Source organism: Pantherophis guttatus, chromosome 1 (assembly GCF_059756535.1).
Source record: "Pantherophis guttatus breed Tessera chromosome 1, ASM5975653v1, whole genome shotgun sequence".
Classification (NCBI taxonomy): Eukaryota; Metazoa; Chordata; class Lepidosauria; order Squamata; family Colubridae; genus Pantherophis; species Pantherophis guttatus.
This window is the reverse complement of record NC_142063.1, coordinates 15,149,094-15,163,000: the sequence shown is the minus strand read 5'-3', so window position 1 is coordinate 15,163,000 and position 13,907 is coordinate 15,149,094. Positions and strand designations below refer to the sequence as shown.

Sequence of the window (13,907 nt, the reverse complement as noted above, 5' to 3'; positions counted from 1 at the left end):
CTACAGCTGCTTTATGTCAAGTCACGTTCCAATTCCTTTCTGAGTGAGTCTAGGAGGAAATGCAGACTTGTGGAAACCAGGACGCTGGTTTTTTTTGAGGCGCATACACTTGCAGATGCAGGAAGCTTCCCAAGATCGCTCAGGATTAACTGGCAGTGCAACTTTCTGGCAGGGATGGGCCACGCAACAACTGTGCTCCCTTCTTAAAAACGAAACAAAATGGAAAAAAAAAACGAACAGGCATGAACACCAACTTACTGTATCACTCTCTTCGTCAGAGACTGACTGGATTTGAGTGTTATAGTGGAGAGGAGAATAGACCCAGCTCCTCTCGTCTGTCGGCTGGCGAACAGCAAAGCAGAGAGCAAAAGAAAGCAGCAGAGGGCGGGGAGGAGAGAAAAATAAAAAGAGGAAAGGGGGGGAAAAAGGGAAAGAGAGAAAAAGAGAGAGATGAAAGCTACAACACCAACGAGAAAAACTACATGATTGGAGAGAGAAAAAAAGAAACACAAGGACGGAGCTCAGCTTTCACGCAGAAGTCGATGCTTTCCCACCCCCACTTACCTATCAAAGCACCCATCAAGGTCAGCTCAGGTGAGAATCATTGCGTTGAAGGAGTTTGGTTCCCTTAAAACTTAGCTTCTCAATAGCAATGCACTTACGACTTACACAGGTAGCCCTCGACTTACAACAGTTCATTTAGGGACCGTTCAAAGTTACGGTGTCATTGAAAAAAAGTGACCTGCAACCCAGGCTTCGCAATATGACAGTCGCAACAACCCCATGCATAAACAGAGGGATAGAATCAAGATCACGTGAAGTGTTAATACCACTTTATAATGCCTTGGTAAGGCCACACTTGGAATATTGCATTCAGTTTTGGTCGCCATGATGTAAAAAAGATGTTGAGACTCTAGAAAGAGTGCAGAGAAGAGCAAGAAAGATGATTAGGGGACTGGAGGCCAAAAAGATATGAAGAACGGTTGCAGGAACTGGGTATGTCTAGTTTAATGAAAAGAAGGACTAGGGGAGACATAATAGCAGTCTACCAATATTTGAAGGACTGCCATAAAGAAGAGGGGGATCAACCGATTCTCCAAAGCACCTGAGGGCAGGGCAGGGCAGGACAGGAAGCAACAGATGGAAACTAATCAAGGAGAGAAGCAACCTAGAACTAAGAAGAAATTTCCTGACAGTTAAAACAATTAACCAGTGGAACAACTTGCCTCCAGAAGTTGTAAATGCTCCAACACTGGAAGTTTTTAAGAGATTGGATAACCATTTGTCTGAAATGGTGAAGGGTTTCCTGCCTAAGCAGGGGGTTGGACTAGATGACCTCCAAGTTACCTTCCAACTCTGCTATTCTATTCTATTCTATTCTATTCTATTCTATTCTATTCTATTCTATTCTATTCTATTCCTATTTCTATTCCATTCCATTCCCTTGGTCACATGATCAAAACTGGGAACTCGTAGCTCCTTGATTAGGGTATTGTTTTGCACCTGAGGAAATTTTGGCTTACGGGAATTAATCAATACTGCAAAGGTCTTCCCTAGAAAATGTAGAATTCTATAAAATGTTGAATTTTTTAAACACTTTTAAATAAACAAATTATAAGTATCTCAAACTCTTGAAAATCACCCATTTGCATTATTGTAAGGTGGGGGCTGCCTATGGAGAAGAGCCAGAAGGTAAAGCAGGTACAAAAGACAGTGTAAGGATTACACTGTCCTAATCCTGATCCTAGCCTGAATGCTTCCACGCCAAAAACTAATTATTAAAGCTTTTTATGGCACAGCACTGGGATCTATCATAGTCAGCTGTGAAGATCCAGTGATCTTTCAGGGAGCCTGATGGCCAACTTTCCTTCCTTCCCTCTCCCGAAATTAAAATTGAAAGCAAACTTCAATGCTGGTGGCTCAGCAGACTAATTAACATCTACTTACATCTGCTGCCTGCAATTACTGCAAGTTCAAATCTTACCAGGCTCAAGGTTGACTCAGCCTTCCATCCTTTCTAAGGTAGGTAAAATGAGGACCCAGATTATGGGGGCCATAAGATGACTTTGTATAAATATACAAAAGTATGAAGGCTATTGCTTAACGCATTGTAAGCCGCCCTGAGTCTCCGGAGAAGGGTGGCATATAAATCGATTTATTTTTTTTTTTTAAAAAATGACATTTCAACTAGGTTTAGAATTTAGCTTAATTCTTTGCTTAACAACCCAGGATTCACTGAACAATTGCAGGGATTTGCTTAACAACCCTAGCAAAAAGGTCGTAAAATGAGGCACAACTCACTTAACAGCTGCCTTGCTTAGCAACAGAAATTTTGGGTCTAATTGTGGTCGTAAATCGAGGACCACCTCTATTGTCCTAAGATCAATCCAATGAAGTTGTGCAAGAAAACTGCCTATCTCCTTTGTTTATCTAAGAGATGAATGGGATAGGACATCACACAGAGATACAGCTGATAGCCCTCTCGCCTGGGGGGGGGGGGGAATTCTGCCCTGTGCCTCGTTGGCAAGATACTGCAGGATCCTGTCTTGTGCCACACTGAAAAATAATAAAACAACAGAGCTGGAAGAGAACTTGGAGGTCTCCTAGTCCAACCCCAAGATCAGGCAGGAAACTCTATACCATTTCAGACAAATGGCTGTCCAATCTCTTCTTGAAAATCTCCAGTGTTGGAGAACCTACAACTTATGGAGGCAAGTCGTTCCACTGATTTATTGTTCTGTCAGGACATTTCTCCTTCGTTCTAGGTTGCTTCTCTCCTTGATCAGTTACCGCCCATTGCTCCTTGTCCTGCCTTCAGATGGTTTGGAGAACAGATTGACCCCCTCTTCTTTATGGCAATCTATTAAAATATTGGAAACTGCAATCATGTCACCCCCAGTCCTTCTTTTCACTAGACTAGATGTATCAAATCCCTGCAACCGTTCTTCATTATGTTTTAGCCTCCAATCCCCTAATCATCTTTGTTGCTCTTCTCTGCACACTTTCCAGAGTCTTCACATATTTTTTTATTCGTGGCAACCAAAACTGGATTCAGTATTCCAGCCAGAAATGTCCAATTTTCGAAGGAGGGCCATTAAACCCTGGCTTCGAAAGGAAGTCGAAAATTAAAGGCTGCTTTGGGGAACTCCAAAAATGCTGGGAAGGAAAACCCAGGCCATGGCTAGTGAATGGCCACGGTCCCTGCCCATACCTTGTTTGCGCAGCATGTCCTACCTCAACGGAACAACCGAGGAGGCCTAGCAGGCAAGCCAGGGGGAACACAGAGCTTCTTCTACCTACAACACCACAATGGAGGAGAGAGAACTTTGAATTGCCAAAGGGGGAGGTATAAAATCAAATCTTTCCTCGTCCTCTTTGTAAAAAGCCACCCTCCTCTAATAGCAATAGCACAGTGCTTGAACAGCCCTCTCTAAGCGGTTTACAGAGTCAGCCTATTGCCCCCAACAAATTGGGTCCCCATTTTACCCACCTCAGAAGGATGGAAGGCTCAGTCAACCTTGAGCCGGTCAGAATCAAACTGCTGGCAGTCAGCAAAATTAGCCTGCAGTACTGCATTCTAACCACTGCGCTACCACGACTCTAACACTGAGGGCTATTTTTTTTTTTTTTTACATACTATTCAAAATTTCCCTTCTTGCCAGCAGGGTGTATTACATTTGTATCAGGCTTGCTGACTGGGAATTTGGGCCCTGAAAATTAACATACCTGGAAGGAGAACAAACCCAGGTTAGGAAAGGTGGCTTGATACCTGTGTAAGGTAACACCGAAGACCCAACCTTGGTTATGTTAAGAGCAAGGAAGATCAGTGGCACTGAAAGAGTAAGTTATGGATTAGGAATGGCTGTTGCCATCCTTGCTGGCTGTGAATTTAATATCTATTTATTTAAACTGTTTCCAGACTGGAAAAAAATCCTAGTGCAGGGCAGAATAACCCCTAAATCATGCCGTTATTAAGAAAGCTCAAATGTGTCTCATGAAAACAGGAAAGCTGGGGGCCTCAAAGCAATTTCCTTTTTTTAAAGCAGAGGAAGAGCCTAAGAGCCTAAGCAGAGGAAGAGCTGAGCCTTCTGCTCAGCTGACAGTGGCCTGTGACAAGTGAGCCTAGCACAATGATGGCGAACCCACAACAACTATGTCAAAAGTGACATGCCACAACGTTTTAGTGTGGCGATGTTACATTGGCCAGGAGACTACAGTGCGAATGCGGACTAGGACTTGGGCTGCCTAAGAAGTTTTTGTAACACACCAGTCTTCAACAATACCTGGCAACAGCTGTTCTCGAGAGCACATTCTGCCCTCCCGTGATTTTTGGAGGCCGTGCAAGAACGGGGTGTGTTCTTGCGCAGCCTTTGAAAATCATGCAAGAACGAGGTGTGTTTTTACCGGCTGCAGAGGCAGTGGAAGAGCATTCTCTCATGCTGCTTCAAGAACACAAGCCTTGTGCGACCCAGAGCAGCCTCCTATAGGCCACAAGGGCCTGTCAACAGAAAGAGGACATGGCCTGAAGGTAGACAGTACACAGTGGAATTTGGGGACCGCTGGGCTGCAGAGGCAACCACACCATTCCCCAAGTCTTGTACATCCTGGGGAACGGTGCAAGGCAGACTTTTTGAGTGGCAGCTGTGGCACTAAGGGCTGAAGTTGCAGCCCAGGCTTCTCCTCCAGGCCCAGTCTTGGTGCTGTCATTGAGTGCCACTGTTCAGGGTAGCTTAGATGGGTGGGGAGATAAAGATTTACTTCTCTTTTGTTCAGAGATGGTGGGGGGGGGATGCGTGAGATACACCAGCACAGTCAAGTTAGACATTTTCCAAATATTTGACACGCCGAGTCAAAAAGGTTCGCCATCACCGGCACGGCAGGAGCCCAGATGCCTCGCCCCCAAGCTGGCATTTCAAAATTGGGATGGAGCCGCCCTTTCTACTAGCAAAATCACTTACGTCCCCAGAGGAAACTGAGGCGGTTCGGAGCCTGCGCAGGCGGGGAGAGAAAATCCAGTACCTTCCTTCTGTGAACTAGACAGGGCACATCCAAAGGCGAATGAGAAGGGAAGGAGGCGGGCGGAAGAAAGAAAAAGGAAGGAGAGGAGAAAGGATGAACCAAAGATAAGATATGACCATGTCGGTGGAAAAGGTAAGCGTGCACAAGCATGATGGGGGGGAAACACGGTGAAGAAGACATGCTTTGAAAGAGATGGGTGTTGTGAGAACTCGGCTGCCATGGAAGAAAATAATATGTTTCTGCTGCCATGGGCTTCCTCGGGCTTTCTTTCCATGGATACAAACAGAGGACCAAAATACAATGCATTCTGCAAGCTTTTCTAGGGTCTGGGTGAAGTCATGCTATTAATCATTTGCAAAGGACTTTCTGGTCCTGCTATGTTGAGTTCTGTCTTCGCAGGGACAAAGAAACAATGGTCCAGTGGGCACAGAACCAGAGAACGGAAATAAGCAAGCTCTGATTCTCTTGATTGACCCAGCAACTCCATGGCCGCTAGGCTCAAACAAGGGGAGACATGCACATGCAAAAAGTGGACAATTATTCACTGCCTACAGTTATTAATATTTACCATGCTTCACTTCTGCTCTGGCCTTTGAAATATCAACGTATAACCTAATTTTAACAGGTTGGTGTGTGAAACCGAAACGTGAACTTGGGTAGCCACTGCTCCAAAACTGAATACTGTACAAGTAGTCCTCGACGTACGACCATAATTGGGACCAAAATTTCTGTTGCTGAGCAAGTTGTTCAGAGAGTTGTGCCCAATTTTACATTCTGTTTTGCCACGGTTGTTAAGTTGTTAAGTGAATTCACTAATTCGTTAAGCAAATCCAGCTATTCCCCCATTGACTCTGCTCACCAGAAACCAGCTGGGTAAGTCATGAATGGTGATCACATGATTCCAGGATGCTGCAACCATCATAAATACATGCCAGTTGCCAAGCACCCAAATTATTGATCACGTGACTGACTGTGGGGATGCTATGATGGTCATTAAATGCAAAGACCGGCCATTAAGTCCCTTTTTTTCGGTGCTCTTATAACTTTGAATAGTCACTAAATGAATAGTTATAAGTCAAGGATTAAATGTAAGGCAGGGCTGTCAAACTCGCGGCCCGTGGGCAGATGCGTTACATGCTGGCCACGCCCCCGCCTGGTTTAGCAAAGGGGGGAAAAGTCCCGATACGTCTCGTGACGCTGCCGTGACAACGTGAGTTTGGCACTCCTGATGTAAGGCATTCAGTTATAATAATCAGTTCAGACAGGGGGTTGCCTTCTCAGGATTAACAGAGTCGTTAATGCAAACGTAACACATTAGGTTAGGCTACTTAAATCAGCCTTGTGTCTACCTTCAGGTTAAATCAGCCTTGTTTGCATTTGGTTACAGATTTTGCCTTTTAAAGCACATATGGGAAACTCTGCAGGTAAGAAATCAAAACACTCAGTCAGATCTGGGAAGAGAGAATGAGAGAACTAACACGCCTCAAAGAAAGTCAAATGCAAAGCTTCTTCACATGCATTTCCAATTCACATGCACTTGAAATGCAACCCAAACCATCATTCACAAGGCAATTCTTCCTGCAGGCTGGTGGGAGAAGTGGAGAAGTGACAAAAAAAGGAGGAAGTCAAGCAGGAAGAGGCAGAGAAGGATCTTTATCCAGAATTAAGGCCAAGGTTGAGGGTCTGTTTAAGGAAGATGGTGGGTGGGTGTTGCCCTGTGGCCCCCTTACGATGGCTTTAACCATAATGGGGCCTGGTTATTTGAAGGACTGTCTTTTCCCCCTTATATCTATCTGATCTACCAGAGCGGAGAGACAGGGTATGTTATGAGTCACCTCTCCTAAGGAGAACCATTTGGGAAGGAGTAGACAAAATATGGCCCCTTTACAACCAGTGGGCTTCAATTCCCAGAATTCTAGGAGTTGAAGTCCACAGACTGTAAAGGGGGGGGGGCATAGTTGCCCATTCCTGATTTAGTGAGACCAAGAAGGGCCTTTCTCCGTGGTGGCTCCCTCCCTGTGGAACATCATCCCTATGGAGGTAAGATTGGCTCCCACCTTGACACACTTTCAAAAGGCCCTGAATACATGGTTTCGCCAGAGGGCCTGGAGACTCCAGGGTGATATGGAGCCCATCAAGTGGCTTGATGATTGTTGTTGCGGGGGGAAGGGTTTATTGGGTTTCGTATTGGGACTTATTTCTGTAAAGCTGCTCAGAGTCACTGTGAGTGAGTTGGGCAGCCATATAAATTTTTTGAATAAAATGAAATCATAGAAAGAGCAACTCTATAGGAATGCTGAGGACAGACCGCAGAAACCCAAAACGCCAGCTGATGGCAGCAAAGATGTTTCTGCGTCTCTGTGTGACCCTCTAGTGGTCATCCGGATTTATACCTGAATTGTGGGGAAAAGAGGCAACTTCACTCTGCAACATCTTTAAAGGGATGCTACACAGGACAACGTTTCTCAAGAAACTTGAGCGCTTTAATTTATGTGGACTTCAACTCCCAGCACCCCCCCATGCTGGCTGAGGAATTCTGGGAGTTGAAGTCCACACAAGTTAAAGCTCTCAAGTTTGAAAAAAACTCATATTTACAAGGCAAAAACGACTGGCTGTTTGCTGGTTCAGGGTGCAGGAAAGAAGGTTTATGGAAGAGAGACTGCAGGAGGACATTAGAAGAATATTCTGTTAAAAAGAGCAGTTTGATTATTAGTTGTGGAAGAGATGGACTCCTCCTTCCAAGTTGTCTTCGAGCAGCTGGACACAGCTATGTCTTGGGGATACAGGTAGTCCTTGACTTACAACTATTCATTTAGCGACTGTTCAAAGTTACAACAGCACTGAAAACAGTGACTTATGACCGGTTTTCACATGACCGTCGCAGCATCTCCATGGTGATGTAATCAAAATTTGGATGCTTGGAAACTGACATGTATTTATGACAATTATGCTATCCCAGGGTCATGTGATCACCATTTGTAACCTTCCCAAGCTGGCTTCTGACAAGCAAAGTCAATGTGTTGGGGGGCGGAGAGAGGAGGAGCCAGATTCGATTAACGACCGCATGATTTACTTAACAACTGCAGTGATTAGCTTAACAACTCTAGCAAAGCAGCTCATAAGATGGAGCAAAACTTACTTAACAACTCTCTTGCTTAACAGCAGAAATGTTAGGCTCAATTGTGGTCGTAAGTTGAGGACTACCTGTACACTGGCTTCAATCAAAGGTTAGACGAGTTTGTGTTAAGAAAAACGTTCCTGCTGAAATCCACCACGTTTCCTTTTAGCCAAGAGACTCACGCTTGACTTCAAAGGAGACTTAACAAGGTCGAAACATTGGATTCTGGGAAAGATGGAGATCTTCTTGACACAATTTTGAGGTTTTCGCAGAAGCTAGCACAGCATGGTTGCGCACACACACACACACACACACACACACACACACACTCCTTTGCTCACTTACTCCCTGCTCTGCCTCTCTAGATTTCCTCCTCTGAACATGTTCCTGCCTGCAGGGAAAGGAAAGACAACCATTCACAAATGCGCCTGGAAGCCGTGGAGAAGCCCAGCGGGACACATTTCTACTTATTTCAAGGGAATCTCGAGATTTTCTGACAAGAGACTTTCCCAGTTGGTTTCTCTGACAACCTGGCAGAAAAAGAGCGTGAATGCAAAGGGGTAAATGTGCATCAGGGTGACAAGACAAGACGGTACCTTGGTGCGGGTGTGTTGGTTTGCTTTAAGTCTTCAGAAGGGAAGGGTGGAGCAAGTGAAGCTGAAAAGCAGCGGAAGGAAGGAGAGAAGAGCCAAACCAACCGCAGCTTTGTGCACAAAAACGAAAAGGGGGCTTACAAAATAGATATCTGGGATCGGGAGCTCCTCTTCATCCGACGCTTGGCTGGCAGGTTCAGAGGCCTGGCTTGCTGTCTCGACCTCTGCCGCCGCTGCCGCCGACAGCATGGTGGCGCACGCTAAGGATGCTGCCTCTCTGCAAAGAAGATAGATGGGTGAAGATGGAGGCTGTGGCAGTTCGGACTTTGTGCTCGGCACTCCTGCCGAGTATCTTCAGACAACCCTCAAAAAAGCATAAGATCCCACCTCGGAAGGAGCCAAGACCACTTGTCTGAATTGGCTCTGGGTCAACCCTGAAGCTGACCTGACCGAAGCCACTGTGAGGCCTCAGTGTTGCCACACTGGAGCAGAGGGTTAGGGAGGGGGGGAATAGAGATAGCTGGGTTTTTTTGTAGCCAAAACAAAATACTTTCCCTTGGGAACCAAGGACATTCTCACACCTGGTCAGAGAGAGGAGGTGTGATGTTACCCGGCAACCGGACGGCACCTCAACTGGAGCATGTGACTGATCGTTTGGGGAAAGGGAACAACTTTAACTTTTAATCAGGTGAAAACCGTGGGAACCTTCAGAGTCGATTTTCACCAGAACTGTGCCAATATGATATATCCAATAAAGCTATTCTTTGAGGAATCTACCTGCCTCAGAGTTTTGTTCGCTATGGGTGTATTACTTGGAACCCTGACACTCTTGATCACTGGCTGAACAGCAACACTATAATTGGACTACTGCAATGCCTTCTACATGGGGCAGCCCTTGAAGAGCATCTGGAAGCTTCAATTCGTAGCAGGAGTTGTTAATGGTGCTGGTCATTTGGCATGTTTAATGCCACTACTCAGGGAGCTACAGTGGTTGCCAGCATGCTTCTGGGTGCAATTCAAGGTGCTCACTGTTATTTTGAAAGGCCTTCATGGCTTGGGACTAGGTATCCCCTTGAGGGACTGTTTCTCTCGGTTGTTTCTATCCATCCAATCTGGGCAGGCAAGATGGACATGCTTTGGTTCCTATCGACTGAGGAATGCTGGTTGGTGGAGACTTACAGACGCGCTGTCAGTGTTCCAAGTAATACACCCTTTTCAATCATTGTACCCTCCCTATGGAGCATTCTCCCTCTGGAGATCAGGATGAGCCCAATCCTGCTGGACTTTTGCAAAGCCCGTAAAGAACTGGCTCTGGGCTTGTGCTCCAAGTGTGTGCAGACATCAATATATTTTTTTTGTACTAGTAATTATGGGATATTTTCCCATAATCACGGAGGCTTCAGCTGGTGCAGAATGCGGCCGCGCGGGTAGTGATGGGAGTGTCCCGACACTCTCATGTTACACCCCTCCTGTGGGACCTGCATTGGCTACCAGTTGCCCTCCGGGTGAGATTCAAGGTGCTGGTAATCACCTATAAAGCCCTACATGGCTTAGGCCCGGGGTATTTGGCGGACCATCTGCGGCCAGCGACAGCTCCCCATCGCCCGGTGCGTTCCCACAGGGAGAGCCTTTTTGGGGTGCCGTCGGCCAGACAATGTTGGCTGGCGACCCCTAGGGAACAGGCCTTCTCTGTGGGCGCATCTGTCCTGTGGAATCAGCTCCCCCTGGGGCTCCGGGTGGCCCCTGACCTTTGCTCTTTCCGCCGTGGCCTTAAAACATGGCTATTTCGCCTGGCCGGCTTGGACTGAAGGGGTTTTAGAAGGGATTTTAATGGTTTTTATAGTTTTATTGGGAATTTTTTTAAAAATTGAACTTTGTGTGTTTTATTGTTGCGAGCCACCTTGAGTCCTTTCGGAGATAGGGCGGCATATAAGTCCAAATAATAAATAAATAAATAATATTTTATTTATTTATTTAGCATATACAGCCTTTATTATTATAAACTACTCAAGGTGGCAAACATATCTAATACTCCTTCCTCCTCCCATCTTTCCCACAACTACAATCCTGCAAGGTAGGTTGGGCTGAAAGAAAGTAATTGGCCCAAAGTCTCCTAGCTGGCTTTCATGTCCAAGGTGGGATTAGAACTCACTGTCTCCTGGTTTCTAGCCTGGTGCCTTAACCACTAGACCAAACTGGCTCTCTTATGCATTTTAAATTTTGTATTCTTGCAATTGTTTTTACTTTAATTTTGTTTGCCACCCAGAGTCCTTGTTCAGATGCATGGCCCTACAATTTGAATTAATCAATAAATATGTGTAACATTTCTACTTTTATGTTTGAACCTTCAGGGAACTGAGAGCTATTGACTGATCATCCCTTTGAAAAGGAGATGGAATTCAAGCACTACAGTGTTCTGGTTTGATTAACTATATTTTGCTGAAGGGACCACAACAGGCTGAATGCTTAAGTGCATCCAGCCATCCATTGTGATTTACAACTGCAACGGCTGATCTCACACAATGTGTTCTAAGCCAAAACTAAACAAACTGTATGACAGCTGAGCAGAAGGGTGAAACACGCCTGTATGAACTGGGCGTGTGAGTGTCAAATTGAATTATATGTTGTCTTAATAGCGCAAGACCGTTTATCATCCAATTTTTGGCAAGTCGGCTCACAGCAGATGTTAAAAGAAAGCCATCCTCCATCCAGACTTGGTTTCTATGTGTAGTGGATACAGAATTGAAAGAAGTACAGGTAGTCCTCAATTTACGACCACAATTCAGCCCAAAATTTCCATTGCTAGGTGAGACATTGAGTTTTGCCCCACTGAATGACTTTTTTTGCCAGTTTGTTAAATGAATCACTGCAGTGGTTAATCTAGCTGAATCTGGCTTTCCACTGATTTTGCTTGTCAAAAGGTTGCAAAAGGAGATCACGTGACACCCCCCCCAGGACCCCTGCAACCGTCATAAACACGAGTCATTTGCCAAGCATCAGGATGCTGCAGTGGTTCTAAGTGCGAAAAACTACCATAAGTCACTTTTTTCAGTACCATTGTAACTTTGAACAGTCACTAAATTAACCGATGTAAAATGAGGACTACCTGCATCACATCATCCTTGTATTATATATAGGAAGGGACGCTATTTTTAAATTATATCACAAAAGTGGGTTTGGAACCAATTGTTTGCATTCTATGTGTTTCCTCTGCCACAGGGGAAAAAGCTCGCAATTCGGGAATTATTTCTTGAAATAGTGAGGAGAATAGTGAGCTGGTTTCCCATCTACTATAGAAAGACGCCTCCCTGAGTAACATTTGGAGATTGCATCCATTAAATAGGAGCATGAAGACATGCACGGCTGAAAACGTCTTGATTTGTAACAGAAATAGGCTCTAACCCTGCAGCAGCCACATCGGGCACCACAATCTCGATATCACACTTCGGCTTGAGCTCCACAGTGATCTGCTGGAGGTCATCTTCCGCTCGGGTCTGTTCGCGAGTCCTGCGGAAAAGAAAAGGAAAAAATCCCACTTCAGAAATCTAGTGCAGGCAGTCCTTGACTTACGATCGGTTGCTCAGTGACCATTCGAAGCTCCAACAGACACCCCTCCCCTCCCAAAGCTACTTACAACCAGACTCAAACCTCCAACAGCTGTGCCCACCCCGGAATGGGACAACTTGCCACAGCAACTCACTCTGACCACCTTACCATGGCCAACTCACTGCGGGGCAAGTTGCTGCAGGACAATTTATCAATCCAATTTAATTATTTAAAATAAATAAAAATCATTTTAATTGTTGTCATTCAGATTTCACTTTGTCACTCTTTTTGCATCCTTTCTTTAATGATTCTATTCCATCATTTCTTTGATAACTCTTGTCCTCCAGGGAGCTTTTCCCGCAGAGTGTTGGCCAAAGCAAGTTGGCCGTGGCGACTTTGTCGCAGCAAATTGTCATAGACCAGTGATGGCTAACCTTTTTGCCATCACATGCCAGGAGGGGGGAGCTGGGGGGGCGCGCCTACATGCCTACACCCATAATTCTATGCGCCCCACCCCTGTGCATACGTGGACAACCCCCCCTGCTCCCCCCCCCACTCCTGGCACATGATGGCCCGGTAGATCCATTTTTCTCTCTCACTTGGCTCCAGAACCTTTCTAGGAGTCTGGGGAGGGTGAAAACGGCCTCCCCCCCCCCACCGGAGGCCAAAAAGGGCCCATTTGCCAACTTCCTAGAGAGGCTCTGGAGGCTGGGGACAGCAAAAAATGGGCCTTCCCCACAACCCCGAGACCTTCCGGAGACAGGAAACAGCCTGTTTCACGCCAGAGCTGAACTTGGGTGCCCACTGATATGGCCACGTGGCACGCGTGCCATAGGTTCGCCATCACGGTCATAGACCCTGTCCACCCAATCCCCCCCACCCCCACAATGGTCCCATGATCACACTTTGGCACTTGGAACCAACTAGCATTTGCAGTTGTTTGCAGCACCCATGGTCACATGACTACAATTTACGATGGAAATCAGCATTTACTTTGATGGTTGGCTGGGGAATTCTGGGAGGTGAAGTCCACACTCCTTACAGCTGCCATGGTTAAGAAACAACTGTTCTAGGATATTGCTCTGTTTTTTTCAGCATCCCCTGCTAAAAAGACTTTTCACTGAAGATAACTTTCTAGCTAAAAGTTAGAAAGTCTGCCAGTCAGTAATGACCCCCCTCCTTAACCAACAACCCTGAGGGAGATGGGTGGTTCAAAACTGTGAAAAATAAAGAAATACAGATAGTCCTTGACTTACGACCACAATTGAGCCCAAAGTTTCTATTGTTAAGCATTGGTGGGGTGAGTTTTCCTCCGTTTTATGACCTTTCTTGTCACAGTTGCACTGCAACTGATTAGTTAGTAACCCGGTTGTTAAGTAAATCTGGCTTCCCCATTGACTTTGCCTGTCAGACGGTCACAAAAGGTGATCACGTGACCTTGGGACACTGCAACTGTCATAAACATGAGCCAAGCATCTGAATTTTGATCACACGAGCATGGGGATGCTGCAAAGGTTGTAACTGTGAAAAATGGTCATAAATCGCTTTTTTCAGTGCCGTTATAACTTTGAACGGTCACTTAAACAAAACTGTTGTAAGTTGAGGACTGCCTGTAAAATAACAAGCCAACT

General features: G+C 45.7%; 1 protein-coding gene and 1 long non-coding RNA gene across 13 annotated transcripts in view; one reads left to right on the top strand and one right to left on the bottom strand.

Moving 5' to 3' along the window:
- The window catches only part of LOC148116338 (uncharacterized), a 28,249-nt gene extending 18,747 nt beyond the window's left edge, over nucleotides 1-9,502 (top strand). The window contains exon 2 of the long non-coding RNA XR_015729287.1: nucleotides 8,503-9,502. This is a non-coding gene — a long non-coding RNA (uncharacterized LOC148116338). The remainder of the gene's footprint in view (nucleotides 1-8,502) is intronic.
- The window catches only part of PIP5K1C (phosphatidylinositol-4-phosphate 5-kinase type 1 gamma), a 94,064-nt gene that overhangs the window by 13,650 nt on the left and 66,507 nt on the right, over nucleotides 1-13,907 (bottom strand). For 4 of the 12 annotated variants that reach the window (XM_087875038.1, XM_087875145.1, XM_087875345.1 and 1 more), the window contains 3 exons: nucleotides 12,133-12,237; nucleotides 8,872-9,007; nucleotides 1,422-5,033 (listed from right to left, as the gene is read on the bottom strand). In XM_087875038.1, coding sequence (XP_087731164.1) covers nucleotides 4,866-5,033; nucleotides 8,872-9,007; nucleotides 12,133-12,237 — 409 coding nt within the window. In that variant the 3' untranslated portion in view covers nucleotides 1,422-4,865. Of the gene's footprint in view, nucleotides 1-258; nucleotides 343-1,421; nucleotides 5,034-8,871; nucleotides 9,008-12,132; nucleotides 12,238-13,907 lie in introns of those variants that run through there. The other 8 variants (XM_087875277.1, XM_087875300.1, XM_087875381.1 and 5 more) reach the window with 3 other exon arrangements.